The sequence below is a fragment of the Lonchura striata genome, chromosome 14 (assembly GCF_050655825.1).
Source record: "Lonchura striata isolate lonStrDom1 chromosome 14, ASM5065582v1, whole genome shotgun sequence".
Classification (NCBI taxonomy): domain Eukaryota; kingdom Metazoa; phylum Chordata; class Aves; order Passeriformes; family Estrildidae; genus Lonchura; species Lonchura striata.
In genome coordinates, this window is record NC_140716.1 from 11,388,264 (window position 1) to 11,406,710 (window position 18,447).

The 18,447-nt window shown below is 46.4% G+C and overlaps 2 protein-coding genes across 6 annotated transcripts in view; one reads left to right on the forward strand and one right to left on the reverse strand.

The window, feature by feature from the left end:
- Positions 1-10,071: 10,071 nt before the first annotated feature.
- LOC110475642 (uncharacterized) lies at positions 10,072-16,511 on the reverse strand. 4 transcript variants are annotated; one of them, XR_014958540.1, is made up of 3 exons: positions 15,475-15,565; positions 11,348-11,474; positions 10,072-10,558 (listed from the first exon to the last, which is right to left on the reverse strand). XR_014958540.1 is itself a non-coding variant. In XM_085592395.1 (3 exons), exons 1-2 carry the CDS (start codon positions 16,509-16,511, stop codon positions 11,455-11,457), a joined length of 615 nt encoding a protein of 204 aa, XP_085448521.1. In that variant the 3' UTR covers positions 10,072-10,558; positions 11,348-11,454. The 4 variants fall into 4 exon arrangements, 1 of the variants encoding a protein (XP_085448521.1); XR_002466304.4 differs by lacking the exon at positions 15,475-15,565 and adding an exon at positions 14,205-14,344; XR_014958542.1 differs by lacking the exon at positions 15,475-15,565 and adding an exon at positions 12,533-12,678.
- Positions 16,446-18,447, forward strand: part of USP7 (ubiquitin specific peptidase 7) — a 69,991-nt gene continuing 67,989 nt past the window's right edge. For both annotated transcript variants that reach the window (XM_021539933.4, XM_021539934.4), the window contains exon 1: positions 16,446-16,581. In XM_021539933.4, coding sequence (XP_021395608.1) covers positions 16,500-16,581 — 82 coding nt within the window. In that variant the 5' untranslated portion in view covers positions 16,446-16,499. The remainder of the gene's footprint in view (positions 16,582-18,447) is intronic.

Here is an 18,447-nt window from a genome sequence, read left to right on the forward strand (position 1 = left end):
CACATTTATTTGCCCCTCTAGCGATCTATAGAACAATTACTGCTCCTGACTCCTGTACAGCCTGAACAGCACAGAGATACAGCCTCCTCAGAGAGAAATACCAGTCCATCTTCATTTGCTTAACTACCTTCCTCTTAAAACACTTCAGAAACTGCATGCAACTTCCCTGGAACAGAAATTTCTCACTAGTAGGCACCTGAATAATTAGAAGTCTTATTGAAAATTTTATTCCTGCAATCTGCTCTGCCTATACAGCACGTGTGTTTGAAGCTAATCAGAGCTCAGAAGGCAGTTTATATAAATCAGCCTGGGGATGGTAATATGATAGCAGCCGTGCTTGTTTATAACACAGCCTTCTACATGGTGCAAAGTCTGAGTTTGATTGTTTATAGCAGCAATGAAAAGCCATGCCTCTGCCTTGCCCTTTGATTGCTCGTCTCATCTGAACCACTGAAAGCTGCAAAAAATTCCAACAGCACTTTTTTGTGGATGTTGAATCCACTATGCTGCAGCCTGTAGAACAGGAAAAAATAAAAAGTAGTAAAGTTAAGGTAGGGAGCTTTTCAGGAGTCTAAGCTCTCTCACAGAGGCCAGAATGAGTGTCAAAGCACGTGTCTCTCACAGGAGTGCTGGGACAAAGCTCCCCATGGCCCTGCAGGGCTGGCTGGCTGCAGCAGCTCATGGCCTGTGCACAGCCAGCACACAGCCCAGCTGGGCTCACAGGGAGTGGAACGGGGACTGTGAGAGAGTCGTTTGTTTTCCCACTTCTCTGGATGCCAGACATCTCAATCTGCTTGCAATTTGGGGAGGGAGAGATCCCCAGGGGAGCAGGAGGGAAAGGAATGGAGGAGGCTGCTTCCTATGCTCTCAGCATGGCAACCCATTGAGAAACAAGGGAAGACAGACAAGAAACTTGATAAAATACAGTCAATTATGTCTAAGGACTCTACAAAGGGGAGAACTGTTGCTTATAAACACTGCTCTAGGAACAACAGAAATTATGAGACATGGTTTCTGCACATTGTCCTGTGCAGACCAGATTCTCTGATGTCTGATAGCACAGTTGTGCTCTCCTTGCAGCTTTTATCATTGGGGAGGCATGGTGGGTTCTCCCCTGGACAGCACACTGTTGGAGTGACACATGGAGCACTCTGGATGTATCCATTTGGGAGCTAATCTCCTTGCTGCTTTTGGAAAAAATGGTAAATGTGTAGGGCACAGCCTGACCCCTCACAGACATGCTGAGGACCAGCACAGAGGGCACTTCCTCCTCGCTGCTGGAAGGAGGGTGGCACACCTGACTTTGGTCCCAGGCAATGACAAGTAACACCACGTGCCTCACATGGGGCTCACCTTTGCTTTTATAAGGCAAACAGGAAGCTTTTCCCTAAGAGGTTTCCCATGGCTCTTCTCCAACCATGCAGAGTGTGCGTGGCTGGCCAGGGAAGCAGGGAGCCCTTCCCAGCACTCCTGGTTCACCCCACACTGAAACACCCAGACCTCAGGTCACCAAATGAGCCCCCCAGCACTTCCCCTTGTAAAGCTCTGAGTGAGCAGGTCCCTCCTGAGTGTATAAATGAACACCTGATGGGCAGGGCTGGCTCTGCAGGGAAGGTGCCTGTGTCCCCACAGGGTCCCCACAGCAGGGTGGGTGACACAGGCCTGGTTTATGGCTGTTGTAAAGGCTACGTGAAAAGCCACCTGAGGCTGGTGGGTGAACATGACCATGGTTTATGGCACATTGTTTTCCCCTTTACTGTGCTTCTCCAGGAATGTGGTGTCACCTGAGATTTGCAAGATGCACCCAGGGGTGTGCAACAGCCCTGAAGGCTTCAGTGCACTGAATTCACGGATTGGCTGTGCTGAACTGCTCCTGTTACAGAACTTGGGGATGTCTCTTGCAAAGCCTATAGCATGTTAGCTATGTGAGCTTTGCATTTATTTTGTTAGCAGTCTCCTGTAGCTCCTGGCAGGAGGCTGTGCCCACCCATGGCTGTCCTGGGCTCTTCCTGCAGGATGAGCTGCTGCTGGAGGGTGAGCTGCTGTGTGACCCTCTGCTCTGCTGCTCCAGCCTGTGCTCTCTGTGAAAGACCAGGATATTCAGAGGACATGCTCTAATAATTTTATTGGTTCCCTTTATCAGTTTTCAGCATCCATCTTTAACCTTAATTATATATTCATATTTCTGGTGACTGTAACAAATGCCTTCCCTTCTCTCAGTATCACTGACAGTAGTAGTGTAGATACACAGATGTATTTGCCTCCTTGGTGTATAACAATGAGTTTAAATCCATAAAGAAAAATAAGACTTAGAACTGCTATTTTGGTGTTGGTCTTTTTCATTAGAGTGATTTACAAATCACAGAACTCTTAATTTTCTTTATGCTGCTGCCCAGTCCCATCCCCTCTGTTCATGAATTAGCTGGCATTTCTCCTGGCTCACCATCAGTGTGCTGAGATGATGACAAACCTTACAGCAAATTAATTTGGGAGTGGGTGTAGGCAGTCTGAATTTGTGAATTTTTAATTCCAGATATATCTCAGAACCATTTTGCCTATCTGTGACAATATTCCTCTGGGACAAACTGAGATTGCCTACAGATTACTGTTATTATTTTGTGCTTCTTTCACTTACTTAACCTATTTTTCTGCTTCCTGGATTCAACCATTAAGTATCCAGTCCTTCAAGGAATGATTCAAACTTCCTAACAGGGAAGTCATTGATATTCAAAGACTTGTATTTCTTAGGAGCAGCTGGAGCAGCTGTTCTACAGGGCATCTGCAATACCTACATGTATTTATTTATTTCCAGTGTTAACGGTTAAGGAAGTGTCCCAAGCAGCAGAGGCTACACTGGCTCTGCTGGCTGCAAGCCACCACACAAACACCTCCCATTTGTAACATTCCCATTCAAGTGTCTTTTGCACAGTAACATTTAGCAATGAACACAGGCTACAAGGAGTTTATGCGAGTCACTGTCCGACAAAATAAATGTCAAACATGAGCATCTATTAAAGTGCAGGGGGTTTAAAATGTCACCAAAAGTGGTTTTGGGAAAAGAATCTCCATGAGTGTTAAAGTCAAGCACTGTGACAGGTCTGTATGGGAGGATGTGGTTGACACTCTTCCTGCTCTAACAGGCAGTCTTCCTCCTTTTCACTGACATGAGCCTGATTCATGTAATTTCCATGGTGAGTTTTCTGTATGCAAACACACAATTACTACAATATGTGTGTAATTGGTTGTTCTGTTAGCTAATCATGTGGCTAAATCATCTCTCCATAAATAAAGCAGGAAGAATCGCACACCATCAATCTAGGAAAACAAATGAAAATAAGATTCTCTCCACAAAGTTTTGTAAAAATACTTAATTCTCTCAGTCTCAAGAGAAGACAGAGAGCTCTGTCAGCCTTGCTGCTGCTGGGTCTGGTCATCTCCTGCTCCCCTCTGGTGCCAGCTGGTGCTCCCAAAGGGATCCTCCAGTCCTGGGCATTGTCAGATGGGCTCTGGCAGTATTTGCCTGGTGTTAGGAAACCTGAGATTTGTTATTTTTTAATTGATCCACTTCACATTCTGTCTTTTGGAAATGGAAAGAAGTGGATTGAAAAATAACTGGGAAAAAACGAGGAAGCTCCTCTGTGCAGGAACAGTCAGAGAGCTGATGGAGCCAGAAGAACAGGAAGAACAATAGGACTTTGTCCTTCTCACAGGTTATTGCTGTTTTGTTTTCCTTGAAGTCCAATATCCCGATGACTCCCAAACCAGTCTTAGTTCCCTCCAGTTGCCTCATATGATGTTTTCTGGTGGGAATTTCCAAAGTGCTCTGAAGAGTTAAGCTTTGAAAAGTTTCAGCTTCCCTGACAGATTACAAAATGTTGCTTTTTAAATTTTTTTACAAAAAAAGTGATTTTTAACCAAAATAACAGGGAAAGAAAAGTAACGAGCCTGAATGTTATGTAACAGAGAAAGAAAAGCTGACTGTGGGAGCACACAAAGCATGTGTGTTGGCACAGGTCTCCCTGTGGAGCTGCAGCTCCCTGGCAGTGCCCAGACCCACCAGGGGCAGAGAGCCAAGGCCAGGCACACACTGCCCAAGGGCCAAAGGAGGGACATGACAGATGCACAGATCCCTCCTGGAGCTGGACCTGGCACAGCCCCTGGGCACTGCCCGGGCTGCCCTGCTCTCAGGAGCCCATCCACACCAGGACCTCAGCCTAACCTTGGAGATTCTCTTCCCTTCAGGCCTGGGCTGCCACTCCTGTCCCCTTCCACCACCACACTAAGATGTAGCTCCCCCTGCTCAGCCACCAATTCCCAAAATCACAGCTGTTCCTACAAGTCCTCAAGAGTCAGCTGGAGTCCTTCCAGCTGTGACTCCTGCAGGTTTCCTTGCTGCCCTGCTGCTGTGTGTACCTACTTCACTCTTCTGTCTCTCCACTGGGGCAGAAGATTGAGGGTGTCCCATGGATTTCTAGTCCTCTAGCTTTTTCCTGGCAGGATTCAAAAATGGCTTATCACCATGTACAAGCTCTCCACAGCCAGACTAACAGACCAACAATCTACCTGGCCTCTAGTCCCTGCCTAGAACCTCTCCATCACTGCCACTATCTGATGCTGAACCAGACTCCAGCATGCTTGGACCAGCAGATTAAATCAGCAGTCTGAGGTTGCACCACCCTCAGCCTTGCTCTTCTCCAAAGCAGAGATATCTGATCCTCTGGGGAACCAGGTCCTAGATTACCACTGTCAGCTCAATACACTGAAGGAAAATAACTCCAGCCTGGACTGGCCTTAATACAGAATTGCAGCAGCCCCAGTGCTGACTCACAAAAGGCTGTCCTTGTTTTGAGGGCAGTGACACCTGGCAAGAGGATGGGAAAGGTGAGCACAATGGTGACATCTTTAAACCTTGGCAACATAATATTTCTGGGATTGTGTGAAACTGCTATAAATTATTATTCAGACACACAGGAAATGAGGACATTGGACTGGAAAAAGTGTCCTACTCCCTTGAAACCAGTGCTGAGCTATTGGACTGAGAGATGATCAGCAGCAAGTTGGAAGAATCTTTGAAAAACAACCTTTTTAAACATCAAGTTGCTCTCACATTTAGACAGCACTCCCTCTATTATAAGTAATTTTCAGCTCTCAAATGATGGGCTATATAGAGGAAGAAATCAATTGCAGTAGATTTGCAGGTCTGCAAATGGCCATGTGTGTAGTTATGCACAGGACTATCCCCTTTGGAAAGCTGTGTGAGCCTGAGGGATCAGGGCTCATCCTCTTCCATCTGTACCTGTGCTGGCTGAGGCATTGTCTGCCTTCCTCAGGTCTTCAGTGTCTGTGTAACCTGTACAGGACTGCTTCCTGCTGTTTTAAACCCCTTTAGGCATGGGCTTCCACCCATGGAAAGGTATGTCCTGGAAAGGTATGTCCATGATTTAATACCTAGCAGTAATAAGGCATTTTTCATATACTCAGTCTAAAGTTTTTGAAAATATTCTTCCTCCTCTCTTACATTTACTCAAATCCCCAGAACAAATAATAACTATAACCCATTTTTGAATTAATGTATGAATGGTTTTTCCTAATTGTTGGTTTGTTCTTTAATTCTGGTTAAGCATTAGTGCTGTGAATGCCTAGTGAGATCTTATAGTGCACTAGAAACACCCAAACAGTATTGACTGTGGAATATCAGATCCTGAAAAAAACAGTTACTGTTGGAGGAGAACATTCAGATCCTCATTTCAGTGAAGATTCTCAGTTCTATATCTTGACTTCTCAGAATGAGATAAACACAAGCCTTTACAACCCAGAGAGGTGGTGGCTGGGTACAAGTGCCAAGTACAAACTGGTGACCTCCACAACTTGGATCAGCTGCTCCATGCAGCTCCCAGTTTGAGCAGGAGTCAATGTTTTACCAGAGAAATAAATCACAGGGCAAAAAATAAAAGAGGATGAGAGTGGGAAGGAAGCCTGACAGAACAATACAGAAGTTACAAAATCAGTATCTTATCAGAGTCTACTGTTGTTAAAGGACGGGATTGAAGAGTCTCTTCAGGGAACTCAGCTCTAGTGAGTGGCTGCCCTTTCCAGAGGGCTCTCTGATCTCTTACCCCTGGAGAATCAGGAGGTGAGAAAAAAGAAGTTACAACTATGAGAAAAAACATGTCAGGATGGAATTATTGGGAGAAAGGGATGAATACAGATGCCAAGTCATATTTGAAACAAAAGCACAGAGAGATTTCCATCAGAGCATTGCATTCTCTGAAAGATGTATGCAAAGTTACAGCAAAAGCAACTCAGAGCTAAGGAATGTTATCCTGAAACAGACAGTTTCTACTGTCTTGAAAAGCTTGATTTCTATAATACCAGAAACAATTTCCATAGCACTGGATGACTAAAATAGCAATTCTTGCTGTAGACCAAATAAAAAGCATAATGGTTTTGTAGAGGCATGGAGAAAATCCACATAGCTCACCTTCAGTGGCCTTTACAACTTTACTTCTGGTTATTAACAAAAATTTAGAAGAGGGCTTCACTATAAGATTCAGGGTAAAAATAGCAAAGTGCCTCAAGTCTCCTCTTTGCAGGGACTTTCAGATGAGTTCTATGCAGCACTCTAGCATTTAAAATCTAAAAGATGATAAAGAAGTGCCTGATGCATGAAACTCACATGCTGTCAGCAAAAATCTCTTTGAGAAACCAGACAATGATTGGATCCAAGGAAGTCAGCAATAGCAGACCCTCATAAAGACCCTAGAACAGAGCTTTTTGTAGCAGGTTTTAAAAATACACATTGCCATATGAACTCACAACAAAGTCTTAAGGATCTACCTTGGAGTAATGCAGGTCAGGTGAAAGCTGGCATTTTCACATCAAGGAGCCAGACTGCCTGGACACACTGCTTCCCACATGCATTGGGGAAGGTCAGTGCCTTAACTTTGTGCTATGATGGGCTAAATCACCTAGGAATCATCTAATGAAAGCACCAGCTCTTCTTTTACAGATGTAGTCTTTCCAAGTCTGAAACCCAGCTGATCACCACTCAAAAATCTTCTCCTTGTTCTCATCAAAGGGCAGAAGCAAGACATTTGTCTTTGATATCAAGCTGCTGACAAGAACTTTAAATATTCCAGCCTCCTGGGCCTTGGGCTATGCTGAAAGATGGTGTTTGCTCCTTCAGCTTCTGCTGTGGAGGATCCCTGAGACTGATTTCCTTGAAGCTACTCAGAAGCATAAAATCCTCTTAATAAATAAGAGCCCCTGTCCCTGATCATTCAGATGACTGTGAGTAAACCCTTGGCAGAAACATTCAATTTGATGGTGAGAGCTTATTTGACCTATGGACCAAAATATGAAAAAGCTGTGCTACTGAGCCTTTAGATGCACCAAATTAAGGCTTTTGTAGAAGATTCTGACTGTTAAGATAGTAAAGAAAAGCTTTTTGAAGTATCAATGCACGCTGAGCATTGAGGCAAGAAGTATAATGAGCACCACCAGTCTGCCAAAACACTGGAATAGCCTCCAGAGCAGCCAGGGAAATGAAGTTCCAGGCAGGTTCCTGCATGCATCATAACACTCCAGCAACAGCATTCACCACTGGCAAAGCTGTGGTGATTTGGTGAGCACTTCCTTGACAGGCACAGTCAGGAAGAAATTATGAGGGACATGAAATTTTCATATATCATGTACATATGCTTGCTGGAAAGAATATAGGAATCATAGGAATACTGCTTTTTGTTTAATACAGCAACTGCAGGATCAAGCCAAAAGTTATTGAAAAGTATCTTGTCCTAAAGTTCCCAGAATAAGAAGTGACTTTATACTGAAAAAATATCAATTCATCAATTCTGTGCATAGCAAATCTGAAAAATAAAAGTGAAAATTCTCTTTCCTTCCCATGCCCTTCTACTACTGACCACACCATGCATCAGAAGTGTTTCAAATATGATATATCCAAAACTGCTCCAAATATCTTCCTCTGACCCTCCTCACAAGCTTTCTCAATAGAATCAAACGTTTTTTTGTTGTTAAAACCCAAGATCAACCAAAACGTAGCCTGAGTGAAAGGCCACTGCACTCCCACTCCAGTGGCCATAGGAGGGGCTGCCCAGAAAGCAGGGTGTGCTGAAACAGTGCAGCCTGCTGTAAGCACCAGATGAAGTCTCCTAGACAGATAACAAACCAGCTTGATTAAATACCATTCAGATTCATGGCTAAATATTGAGCACAAATAAAGGTAGTCAGACGGCCACACTTTGCTTTGACTTCACCACCGCGGAAATGTTAATTTGTGCTTAATTCTTGATTCCCACACTATTGTCAGTTGTTCTTCTTTGTTCTTGAAAGTCCAGCTTCCCAAACTCCTATGAATGTAAACTGCCACTGACAATAGGAAGAAGTACAACTACTCACCAGCAAACAACTCCAGTTTCAGTTCCATTTCAGAATCCCAGTTAAATTAATCCCTCCTATTTTCAAGTCTTCAAATGCAATTGCCTGAAGGAGCTCTCCAGATGTTTATCTCTGTGCTCCAAGCCTTGCTCTCTCCATTACTCTAATTGGTATCTTCCTCCTCTCTGCAACGCGCTGCAGAACCCAGGCATTGCTGGGTTGAGAAACTCCTCCCCAAAAAACACATGGGGAGCAGTTTTCTAGGAATTAGTATTCAGTTCCTGCTCAAATGTCTGTAGAATTTACCTCTGAAAATTACCTTAAGGAGGAGATGGCAAAAAAATCTCACTTGTTTCTCAAGGCCTTTAAGACAAAAGACTAAAAATACCATTTTTTATTCTGTCCTGGGTTTTTTGGCTGGCTTGCACTTTGACCCCTCCAGCTTTGCTGGTTAGCAGATAGCATAGGAAAAACAGGAGGGTGACAATGTCAATAAGGCTGATATCTGAACAATCAGAGGGCAGGGAGTTCTAATCAAACTCCTTCTTTCTCCTACTGAATTATAATTCTTAATAATAGGAGAACTTACTCTGGGCTAAATTCAGCAGTCACATCTTTATCAAAAGCCAAAGGGCTTCTACTTCATGAGTTTCGTCTAGGAATTATGAAGCTTCATAACTGATTAAAAAAAAAAAAAAGGGAAAATACTTTCGTTCATTTTACTTGGAATTTCTGACCTGAAATAAAAACTTGAGACTCTGAAGGACACTGCATTGATTCTTGGATCTTCCTGCCCAGAGCTCCCTGCAGGATCATGGCTCTCACTTGAAAGTGATAGAAAAAGAATTCCGTCTTCTAGGACCTAGTTCTTTTCACTCCAAAGCAAAAGGTGTGTCTTCCCAAGCTCATATTTTATCTTTTAAAAGTTTCTCTCTGTTACTAGTTTCACTTCTTCTATTTTATTCCCTCTAGGGTCTTTTCTCTGTCACTTAAAAATTGATCAATTCAGCCAATGCTGTGATACTCATATGAAGTAAAAATGCCAACTACAGATGTCACTTGCCTTGTTTATTTAGTCGTTCTGTGACTACAGATTTTGTGAGGTTTGCTTGTGAAACAGTTTACAAGAATATTCTTAAATACTGGAATCTGATCCATCCATGCAGACTCCATTGACTTCATTGGGTCTGCCGGGGCTGATCAAATTGCAGGATCAGTTCCCACATTTGTACTGAACTCTGCCAGATTGTAAATAACACATTGGAAAAGAAATCAAATCTACCCCTTAGTATACAACAGATTATTTTAATATGACAGATACAGATTGGAAGTAGCCATGGCATCCCCTGGTTACGCTGTCCTTGGCCTGCATTGGTTTGTTAAAATGTGGGGATGAAGTGAAGACAGGATGAAGAACCAGTATCAGAGAGGAGGTCATCATTAATGTGCAGCCTTGAAAGTAGGAAGGGCTTTGTGAAGGCAGGTTTTTCTTCTGAGGAAGAAATCATAGGAAGGAGAAAAGGAAATTTCTGGAGTTAGCAGAGTGAGTCTCTGGCTGATGCCTCGGCTGCCATCAGCTTCACAGTACACAAAAGCTAAACTCAGCATCCAGGTTGGGATGTGATGTGCAGTCAGGCAAAGGGAGCTGATTTCAGAGAGGAGAAATGGCTCAAATTTTAAAAACTCAATTTTTTCATGTTTTATTTTATATTCATTTTCATTTTAACGAAGTAGTTTCCTTAAGAGTTTGTTTGCCTAGCAGCACTAACACCTGGCAGAAAAAAATTGCATTTTGTTTAGCAGAGACAGTACCAGCCTATCTCTGTGTCCCTTTCCTGCAATCAAAGCAGAGAAATAGATTTGTGGACACACAACTAATGCCTCTAGATGGCAAGATCAACTTAAATGTGAGCTGTGGTCTTCTGGGTCAGCCATTTGGTGCTTTGCAGAGCAGGTGTCACAGGTGTGTCACAGGTGTGACAAAGACAAGAACTGAAGTACCATCTCTTGAGTCAATGTGGTACCTTAACTGGAAAGTTTCTGTTCTTCTTGTGTTCAAGAACTCTCTGGGAAAATGCACGGAAATTCTTTGGTATTCTCAGTTGAATAGAAAAGTGGCCAAATGCCATTACAGGTGATCCTTGCTTTTAATGTCAAAAATCTGTAGAATTAAAAATTTTAAAAAATTTAGCAGCAGGGTAATCAATTGCTATGTTAAATAAAGAATTCATTTTGATCCCACTACTCTGTTGGAATGTGCGATACAAGGATGAACAGAACATACAAGCCATTATTTTTTCTGAAAAGGCCACTAACTCACTTTAATATACCCACAGCTCACATTCTGGACTGGTAAAGTACCTTCCATTCCCTTTTTACTTTGGATGTCTACCGCTGTAATGCTTTACTTTATACTTTACAGTGTCCAATAAAATATGATGAGAAAAAAGAATCACTGGACTTTTCAAAGATGGTAAAGAGAGACTGATCACCACCTACCAGCTTAGGTGTAAACATTCAAGTTTTCAGCAAAACAGTCCTGGTTTTATTGTGATAATTCAAGTTTGTCAGTTCTTTTTTTTTTATAGTTATGACATCAGATGCCTTGTCTGTGAAAAACATATAAAAATTTTGGCTCTGAAAAACTACTACGAAATATACTTTAAATCATGTAAATCTTTGCATAATGGTGTATTCAGTTGTAATGGGTTCACCACCTTTTATTACTAAGGAATAAGGATTTATATCTCTCCTTAAAATATAATGTTAGTGTGATCAAAGAGAAATCATCAAATCAAAGATCTCTGTATTGCGAACATTCCTGAAAATGTTGTAATTATGTATTTTACCCTAGTTTTCTGAGGAAACAAAACAGGCACAGTCTGCCTGTCCATCAGTCTCAAAAAATCCACCAATCAGTAAAGGGATAAAAAACTGAAGTGGGAAATACCTGCTTTGTGGAAGTTGCTGGCACAGTAAAGAACCATGGAATTATTGCAGCTTGGAGCAACTTTCAGAGGTCACCGAATCGAGCCCTTGCTCAGAGAAAGACCGGGGTTATTCGGAGCCATTTGCCACTGGAAGGAAAAGCCATAAAAGACTGAGATTATTGCAGGATATTGAGTGTTACAAAACATAGAAAATACATTTACAGGGCATGAAACTTCATCCATCCCACTACTTGTGGAACAAGTTGCAATAGCTAAATCCATACACTGCAATCAAACAAATAACCTAGTTTTCCCAGTTAATTTTGAACCTTTAACAGCATTTTATGGCTTTTGCCTGTTGGCTGCCTGTCTCATGTGCTGTAGGAGGCTTGTGATTGTTTCTTTCCCCACACTCAGCTTGAAGGGGTTTGAATCACTGATCACCTGCTTCAGCTGGAAGGTCTCTGGTTTGCAATCATGTTCATCTAGAGCACCTGAGACAATGGATATGATTCTTTGGGTCCCTAAATAAAGGTTCCTTTCACTCTTTCCAGGTGAAAAAAGCAACCCAGGCAGCACAGGCAATGGGGCAAAGCATTGGAAGGATCATAAACAATGGAATAAGGGGCTTCTGGCCACCATGAGATAATTCAAGCGACTTTTATCACTGTGGCAGCAAGTGTCTGATTGTGCATATGTGAGATGGAGGAGAAGAACTACGAGAGACCAGAAGAGGCTGCCTGAATGGGGCATACTCAGTGGCTTGAGTGTGTGTCAGTGCCTGCTGGAACAGAGGCACGTCTGCATTAATGGATATTCATCCACATAGCAGAATAAGCTGCACAAGCAGCAACCCCAGTTCTGCTGGTTTAGTGCATCTGTATTAAGGGTGTGTGCTGGTGTAATTGCCCTTCTGCCATTAAATGGCTATACATCTTCTTAATTATAGACATGGCCACCTGCACACATCATAGAGCACCATCCGTGGTGCTGGAAATGAGTTCTGGCTGGGAGAGGCCATCTCTAGGCTGAAGCCAGGGCAGCAAATGGAGCCAAGTGGGAAGCAAGATTTCCTGCAGCAGGGAGGAAACAAGCAGGCTGGCAGAAACACCTGGTCTGGCCGTTTCTGCCACAGGGTACAGGATGGGCTGAGCACCCTCCTCCTTTCCTTCAGTTTTCCACAGTTCCTTCCCAGTTTTCCAAACCTTAGCCATCAGGCCCTGCTGAAGATGGGGGAAGCCCAGACCAGGACAGGGTGAACCTCTCCAGCTCTGCCACGGTCAGGATCTCTCTCCTGGAGGGCAGAGGCACAGGGAGATACAGGGCTCTCTCTGGGTCCTGAAGGCTCAGCCTGGCACACAGACATGGGCTTGTGAGTGTTTTAAAAATAAACAGCCTGACTTGGATTTATTTTTACATTTCAGGGAGGCTGGGGAGCAGGTCAGCCTTGCAAAACAAAGCCCATCTCTTCAATGGCATTTTAAAGGCGCTAGCACCTCTGACTCCATCTCATTAGGATGAGTAATGCGGAGGGAATGTGGCAAGGCCCAGCCAGCCCCAGCCCTACTGACCCGGGCACACAGGGGATCCCCTCTGCCTGCTGACCCATGGCCCCAGCTGGGAGATGAAATCCCTGCTCAGGTGCAGCTTCACCGGCTGGCCCAGTGCTCTGCGGGGCACCAGGGCCAAGAGGGACTGGGCTGGGAGACGGGATAGAGCCAAACTTTGGAGAAGATTCTGTTAGTGGGTGTAAGAAATGAAAGGAAGGAGTGAAAAATGAAGGACAAGAACTAAAGAAAAGGATACCTAGACTCTATTCACAATGTTCCCGCTAATGGTATTTACTTTAGTTTTTTGTAAATATCAGTAACCCATGCCAGAGATTTGCCTAGCTTTCCTGCACAAGGAATTTGCCATCAGAACTGCAGTGGACAGGAGTCACCGGAGGATGTGGTGTACAGTGCAGAAACAGATTTGTAAGAAAATAGGAGGCATTTATGGATCAGCTGGATGAGTAAGTGATTTGGAATCAGTGCGAAGAGCTGGCAGCAGTGACATGGTCAGGCGTTTATACAAAGGTGACCATCCTTTCCTTCAAAGGACAGAGCTTTTGTGTCCTGTGCTGAAGAGCAGAAAATTTCAGGAGGGAGTGCTAAAGGGTCAGGAATATTCAGCAGACATATTATTCATGTATTTAGGATAAAGTGTTAGCATATGTTGAGATCTGGACTTCACCTTAGGCTCAACAATTAATAAGATTTCTATTTCCTGCTTAGAAACAATCAAATCACATGGCTACAATCACTAGCTGATGGTATAAAATACAATTACTTCATAAATGCATTTAGCATTACTATATACCTATATTTAAAATTTATTCCCTCTTAGATGTAAATACTTGAATAAATTCTTAATAGAATTTTGCTATTTTTGCACAATATAAATGATGTATTTTCATACGTCTTTTCAAAACATTTTAAGGTACTTTAGACCCTATTGTAGCTGGATCCTCAAAAGATAAAGTTGACTTAAATTAGGAATATACAGTGCTGGATTTTGATATGTTGCCTTCACAAACTGATGATGCATTGTTCCCACATGCAGCTAACAACAGGAAAATTCTTGCTTCTTTCTTCAATACTGTGTTTTACACTTTTCCACAGTACTGGATTTGTACAGATGAATTTTGCACAATTTTTACTCGCTTACAACAGCAGGAATTTTGGAACATTATTTTAATAATTTTGGAAAATTATCTACTTTAAAATGAACTGAAGCTCTTGCATACAAAACAATGTTTTTAAGGCTTATGATAACATCAGCCTACAGTTAATTTTAGGGACTTGTTCTTTGCAGTAGTGAAATTGTTTTCCTCACTTGTTCCTTGCCCACAAGCGCAGTGTCCGTGGCTGAAGAATCAGGTAATAACCCGTAGCCACCTTCCTGTTGTGACATACTGGTTCATCCTGTATTGGGGATCACTTGGAAGGGAGGATGGAGGGATGAGTTTAAACCTGTGTATGATTTAGGAGGTTGGAATGGAAGTCATTAGGAAAGAGTAATTGTTCTGGGAGGTAATTATAGGGAAAGACTGGCAGTAGGGAATTCAAAGTTTAGGACACAAGCAGACTAAAGATACATACATCAATCTCTGTCTGAACATCTGTCCTAATCTCCCTCTTTTGCTGAGACACTTAAATCCAGATTTGGCAGATTTGTCATGGTTTTGCCTGGGTCAATACCAACAAAAAATTTCCAGATCTGTAATTCATTTTCCTTTAAAAAGCTTTTGAAAATTCAGAGGAACAACAGGGAAAGTCAGAATATAATTTTTGAGAAGCAAACTATCAAATTAAGTGCTTATAAAACCTGACCCTCCCACTACTATCCTCATCTTCTTATTTTTCCATTTTCTAGACCTGGAATTTACTTCTTAAGGCAGGGTTTCACACACCACAGTTGGAAATTATCTTCCTCCTCTGCCCACCCCTGTAGACTCCGGGGCTGCTGAGAAGCCAGACATGTTAAATTTTCCCCTCAAATTGGTTTAGCTTTCCTCATTTTATGGACTAGAAAAACAAATAATTTTTTACATTTCATTTATCTACTTGCAGGCAGACCAGCACTGCCTACTTAGGAACATTTTCAGTCCCTTCAGGAGGCCCAATTTTGCATGTTCTGAGTCCTTCCCTTTGGAGACTATCCTGTTGCCTATTTCCCAGGATCCTGAAATAAACACTGGACTGTTTAATGGAACTCTGCACGGCTGGCCTTCCAACTACTTTCATCCTTAAAAGAAGTTGCTTCCTTCATTGGTCTAAGCACAGCCTGGACCAACAAGGTATTATTCAATCACCCGCACCCCTGCGTTCTCCATACATTCTGAGAAAACACATCACTCTTCCCTGAGAGCGACTACATCCTCCAGACAAGGCCCATAAAAAAAAAAAGCGGTATGCAAGCAAGGAGCAGCCTCGTTGACAGCAGATTTTCCCCTTTCCACACATCACGCTAACACGTCCTTCACCCGCCTGCCCATGCCGCACAAGCGGCAGCGGGTGCCTGCCACGGACGGGCCGAGCCCCGCCAAGGCCCACCCCGGCCACGAGCCCCCGGCCCGGCCACGGGCCCCCGCACCGCCACACACCCGCGGGCCCGAGCGCACGGGCGGCCGAGCCCTCGGGAGCCGGCCCGGAGCCCCGCGGCTGCCGCGCGGGGCGGCCGGTGCCGGTGCGCGGCCGTGCGGGCTCCCTCCGCTCCCGGCCGGGCCCGCACGGCGAGCACGGCCCGCGGCCCCCAGCAGCCGGAGCCGGGCCGAGCAGCCGGGCCGAGCAGCGGGCTCCCGGCCGCGGCCAAGGGCCCGGCGGGCAGCGCGGAGCCGCGGCCGCGGCGCTCCCCGCGCAGGTGGCGGCGGCCCGGCGGGGAGGCCGCGGCGGCGGCGGCGGCCAGCCCCTGTCCCCGCCCCTCTCGGCCTCCTGGGGCGGCGGCGGCGGCCGCGGCGCTGTTCCCCTCCCTCTCCCGCTCGCTCCCTCCCTCCCCGGCTGCGGGGCTGTTCCCCCTCATGCGGATGTGACATTTCACGGCGTTACCGCAGCCGCCATTTTGAGGCACAGAGCGCTGGCGGCGGCGGAGCGGCAGCAGCGCGCCGGGGCTCGGGCGACGGGGGCGGCCCGCGGGCCGGGAGCGGCGAGCCGGGCGTCGGCCAGCGGCGGTGCCGGGGCGCCGGGGGGGGCGGGAGGGCACGGCAGGGGCCCCGCGGCGCCTCCCCGACTTCGCAGCGCCGCGGACACCTCGCCGGGGGAAGGGGAAGCGCCGGGCGCCGCCGGGCCCTGACTCCGGGTCTCCCGTCCCCCCCTCCCGGTCCCCTCCCCTCCGGCCCCCGGGGAAGCCGCCGCCCCCGGCCGGACCCTCCTCCCAGCCCCTTTTCCCCGACCGGGTGCCGCCGCCGAGATTGGGCGAATAGCGAGTAAATACGTGCGCGTCTCGCTGCCTCCGCCGGCGCCCCGCTCCCTGCTCGCCGGAGCCCCGCCGCAGCCCCCCGAGCCGGGCGCCCAGTCCCGGCCGCTGCCGAGGCCCCGCCGCTCCTCCGCCCCTTCTCCTCCCGACACAGGCCCGCAGCCCCCCGCGGGAAAGGCCCAGCCCGCCGCCGCCGAGCCCCAGCCCCAGCCCGACATGAACCACCATCAGCAACAGCAGCAGCACCAGAAGCCCGGGGAGCAGCAGCTGAGCGAGCCCGAGGACATGGAGATGGAAGGTAAAGCCGGGCAGGGCCCGCGCCCTCAACTCCGCGGAGAGTTTCCCCCTCGCCCCTCTGCCCCGCTCCGGGGCTCCCCCGCCGCCGCGTCCCCTCGGGGATCCTGGGCCGCTCTCCGCGGTAAACACTCTCTGCCCGGGCCGCTCCTGCTGGCTCCGGGGCGCGGGGAGCGCTGCTCGGCGGGGCTGCGGGGGACCGCCGGGGAAAGTTGCGGTGCGGGGCCGGGGGGGACGGCCCGGGGGGCTCCGCAGGAATTTGCACCGCGGGAGGGGGAGGGCGGGGGGAAGCGCCGCTACAAAAGGAGCCCCGCGCCCCCGGACCCTCGGAGCTTCCCGCCGGGCGTGGGGCGAGCCCGGGAGGGGGCACGGGGGTCCGGGCCAAGAAGTTGCCGCGATTCTGGGGCAGGGTTTCGCCTGGGGCGGGCGAAGGGGACGCGGCTGTCGCGGGGCTCCCCGGCGGGGCGGGCGGGGGGCTGCAGCCCTGCCCTGCCCGGCCGCTCATTGTATGCAGGCAGCTACGCTGCTCGCCATTTTTAATTAACCCTCCTCCGAGGGTTATTTACAGAACCCGCTGCCGGCCGGGCCTGCGCGGGTCGGCGGGCAGCGCTGGCCATGTGTAGCGCCTGCACAGCCCGCGGCCCGCATCCTGCACCGTCATGCAGTTGCGCTGGCTCCATAAAGGAGGCACTACGTTTGCATGTTCCCTACCCCCGTCCGGTGTAGTCTCCAGTGGTGCCTTTAGCGGGGCCTTTTTTTTTTTTTTTTCCCTTTCTCTTTTTTGCATTGTGGCGGTGGTGTTTTTGCACGCCCTCCTCTCCTCTGGACAACACCTTCCATCTGATTTCAACGCTATAAAATTATTTTGGGCAAATGTGCGGCAGGGTTTCGTTCCCAAAGGAAGGACGGCTACAGTGAGCTAGCTACTCGTACCGATTGACTTGGAGGTCAAAACCTCCAACTATCTAAATATCGTTTAGAGCGCCTGGCTGTGAAGATGACAATTCTCATTCAGTAGTTTTAGTCAAGAATGACATAAATACTCACCAGCAGAAGATATTTTGCTTGGAAACAGGACAGTTGACTTAGTACATGCATCTTTCTGCTAAATAATAGCCATTGAAATTGGGAGGAGTGAAGGTGTTTCAGTGGAAGTTTGTCACAGTGACTGCGAGGTTACATTTCAGGATTAGAAGGTCATTACATAAAACCTGGTGTCTGTTTCACATAGGTGTCTGTTTCATACAATAATGGCTAGAATTTATTAACTAAGTTACTCTTCAGTTCTATTTTAGTAAAATCTCCAGAGAGATGTTTCTATACAAATGGGACTAATAAGTAAAAGGAGTTGATTCAAAATATACCTCCTATTTGTATACATACAAGTTATTAGCATCTTGTGGGTTACAGTTTCCAGCAGATTGTTTGACAGTCATTCGTAATCTGTGTTTTCTCCTTTTTAAGTCTTTTAGAATATTGACTGTATTTACTGTGTTTATTTTGAATTTTGTGGTCTGGATGCTCTGCCATGCTGGGCTCACTGAGACATGCTAGACATTTTTATTCAGTTTAAGGGTGTCCTGAACTTCTCTGGATTGCCCCCCCCCCCCCCCCCCCCCACTGGGAATACAGGAGTCCAGAATACATGCAGAAATCACTGATGGTTGGGAAAATCATGCTGCTGGCCACCTCCATTGGAGAAAAGAGTCTCTGCACATGTCAACATAGTGACACTGAAATATATTTGAAATCTATTAGACCACACACAGCTGATTCTAACTGATATGACAAATTTGGTAATTTTCGAGACTTTACAGAACTGTCCATTTATGTAAAAACAAAACCAGAAAAGTTTAGCCTGTGGAGGTTT

Excerpts from the sequence above, each read along its gene's own strand:
- LOC110475642 (XM_085592395.1), bottom strand. The coding sequence starts at position 16,511 with ATGGTGGTTCATGTCGGGCTGGGGCTGGGGCTCGGCGGCGGCGGGCTG. Across the intron at positions 11,475-15,916 it reads GCCTCAAAATGGCGGCTGCG|TGGCAAATGGCTCCGAATAA; the intron begins GTAACGCCGTGA and ends TTTTCCTTCCAG.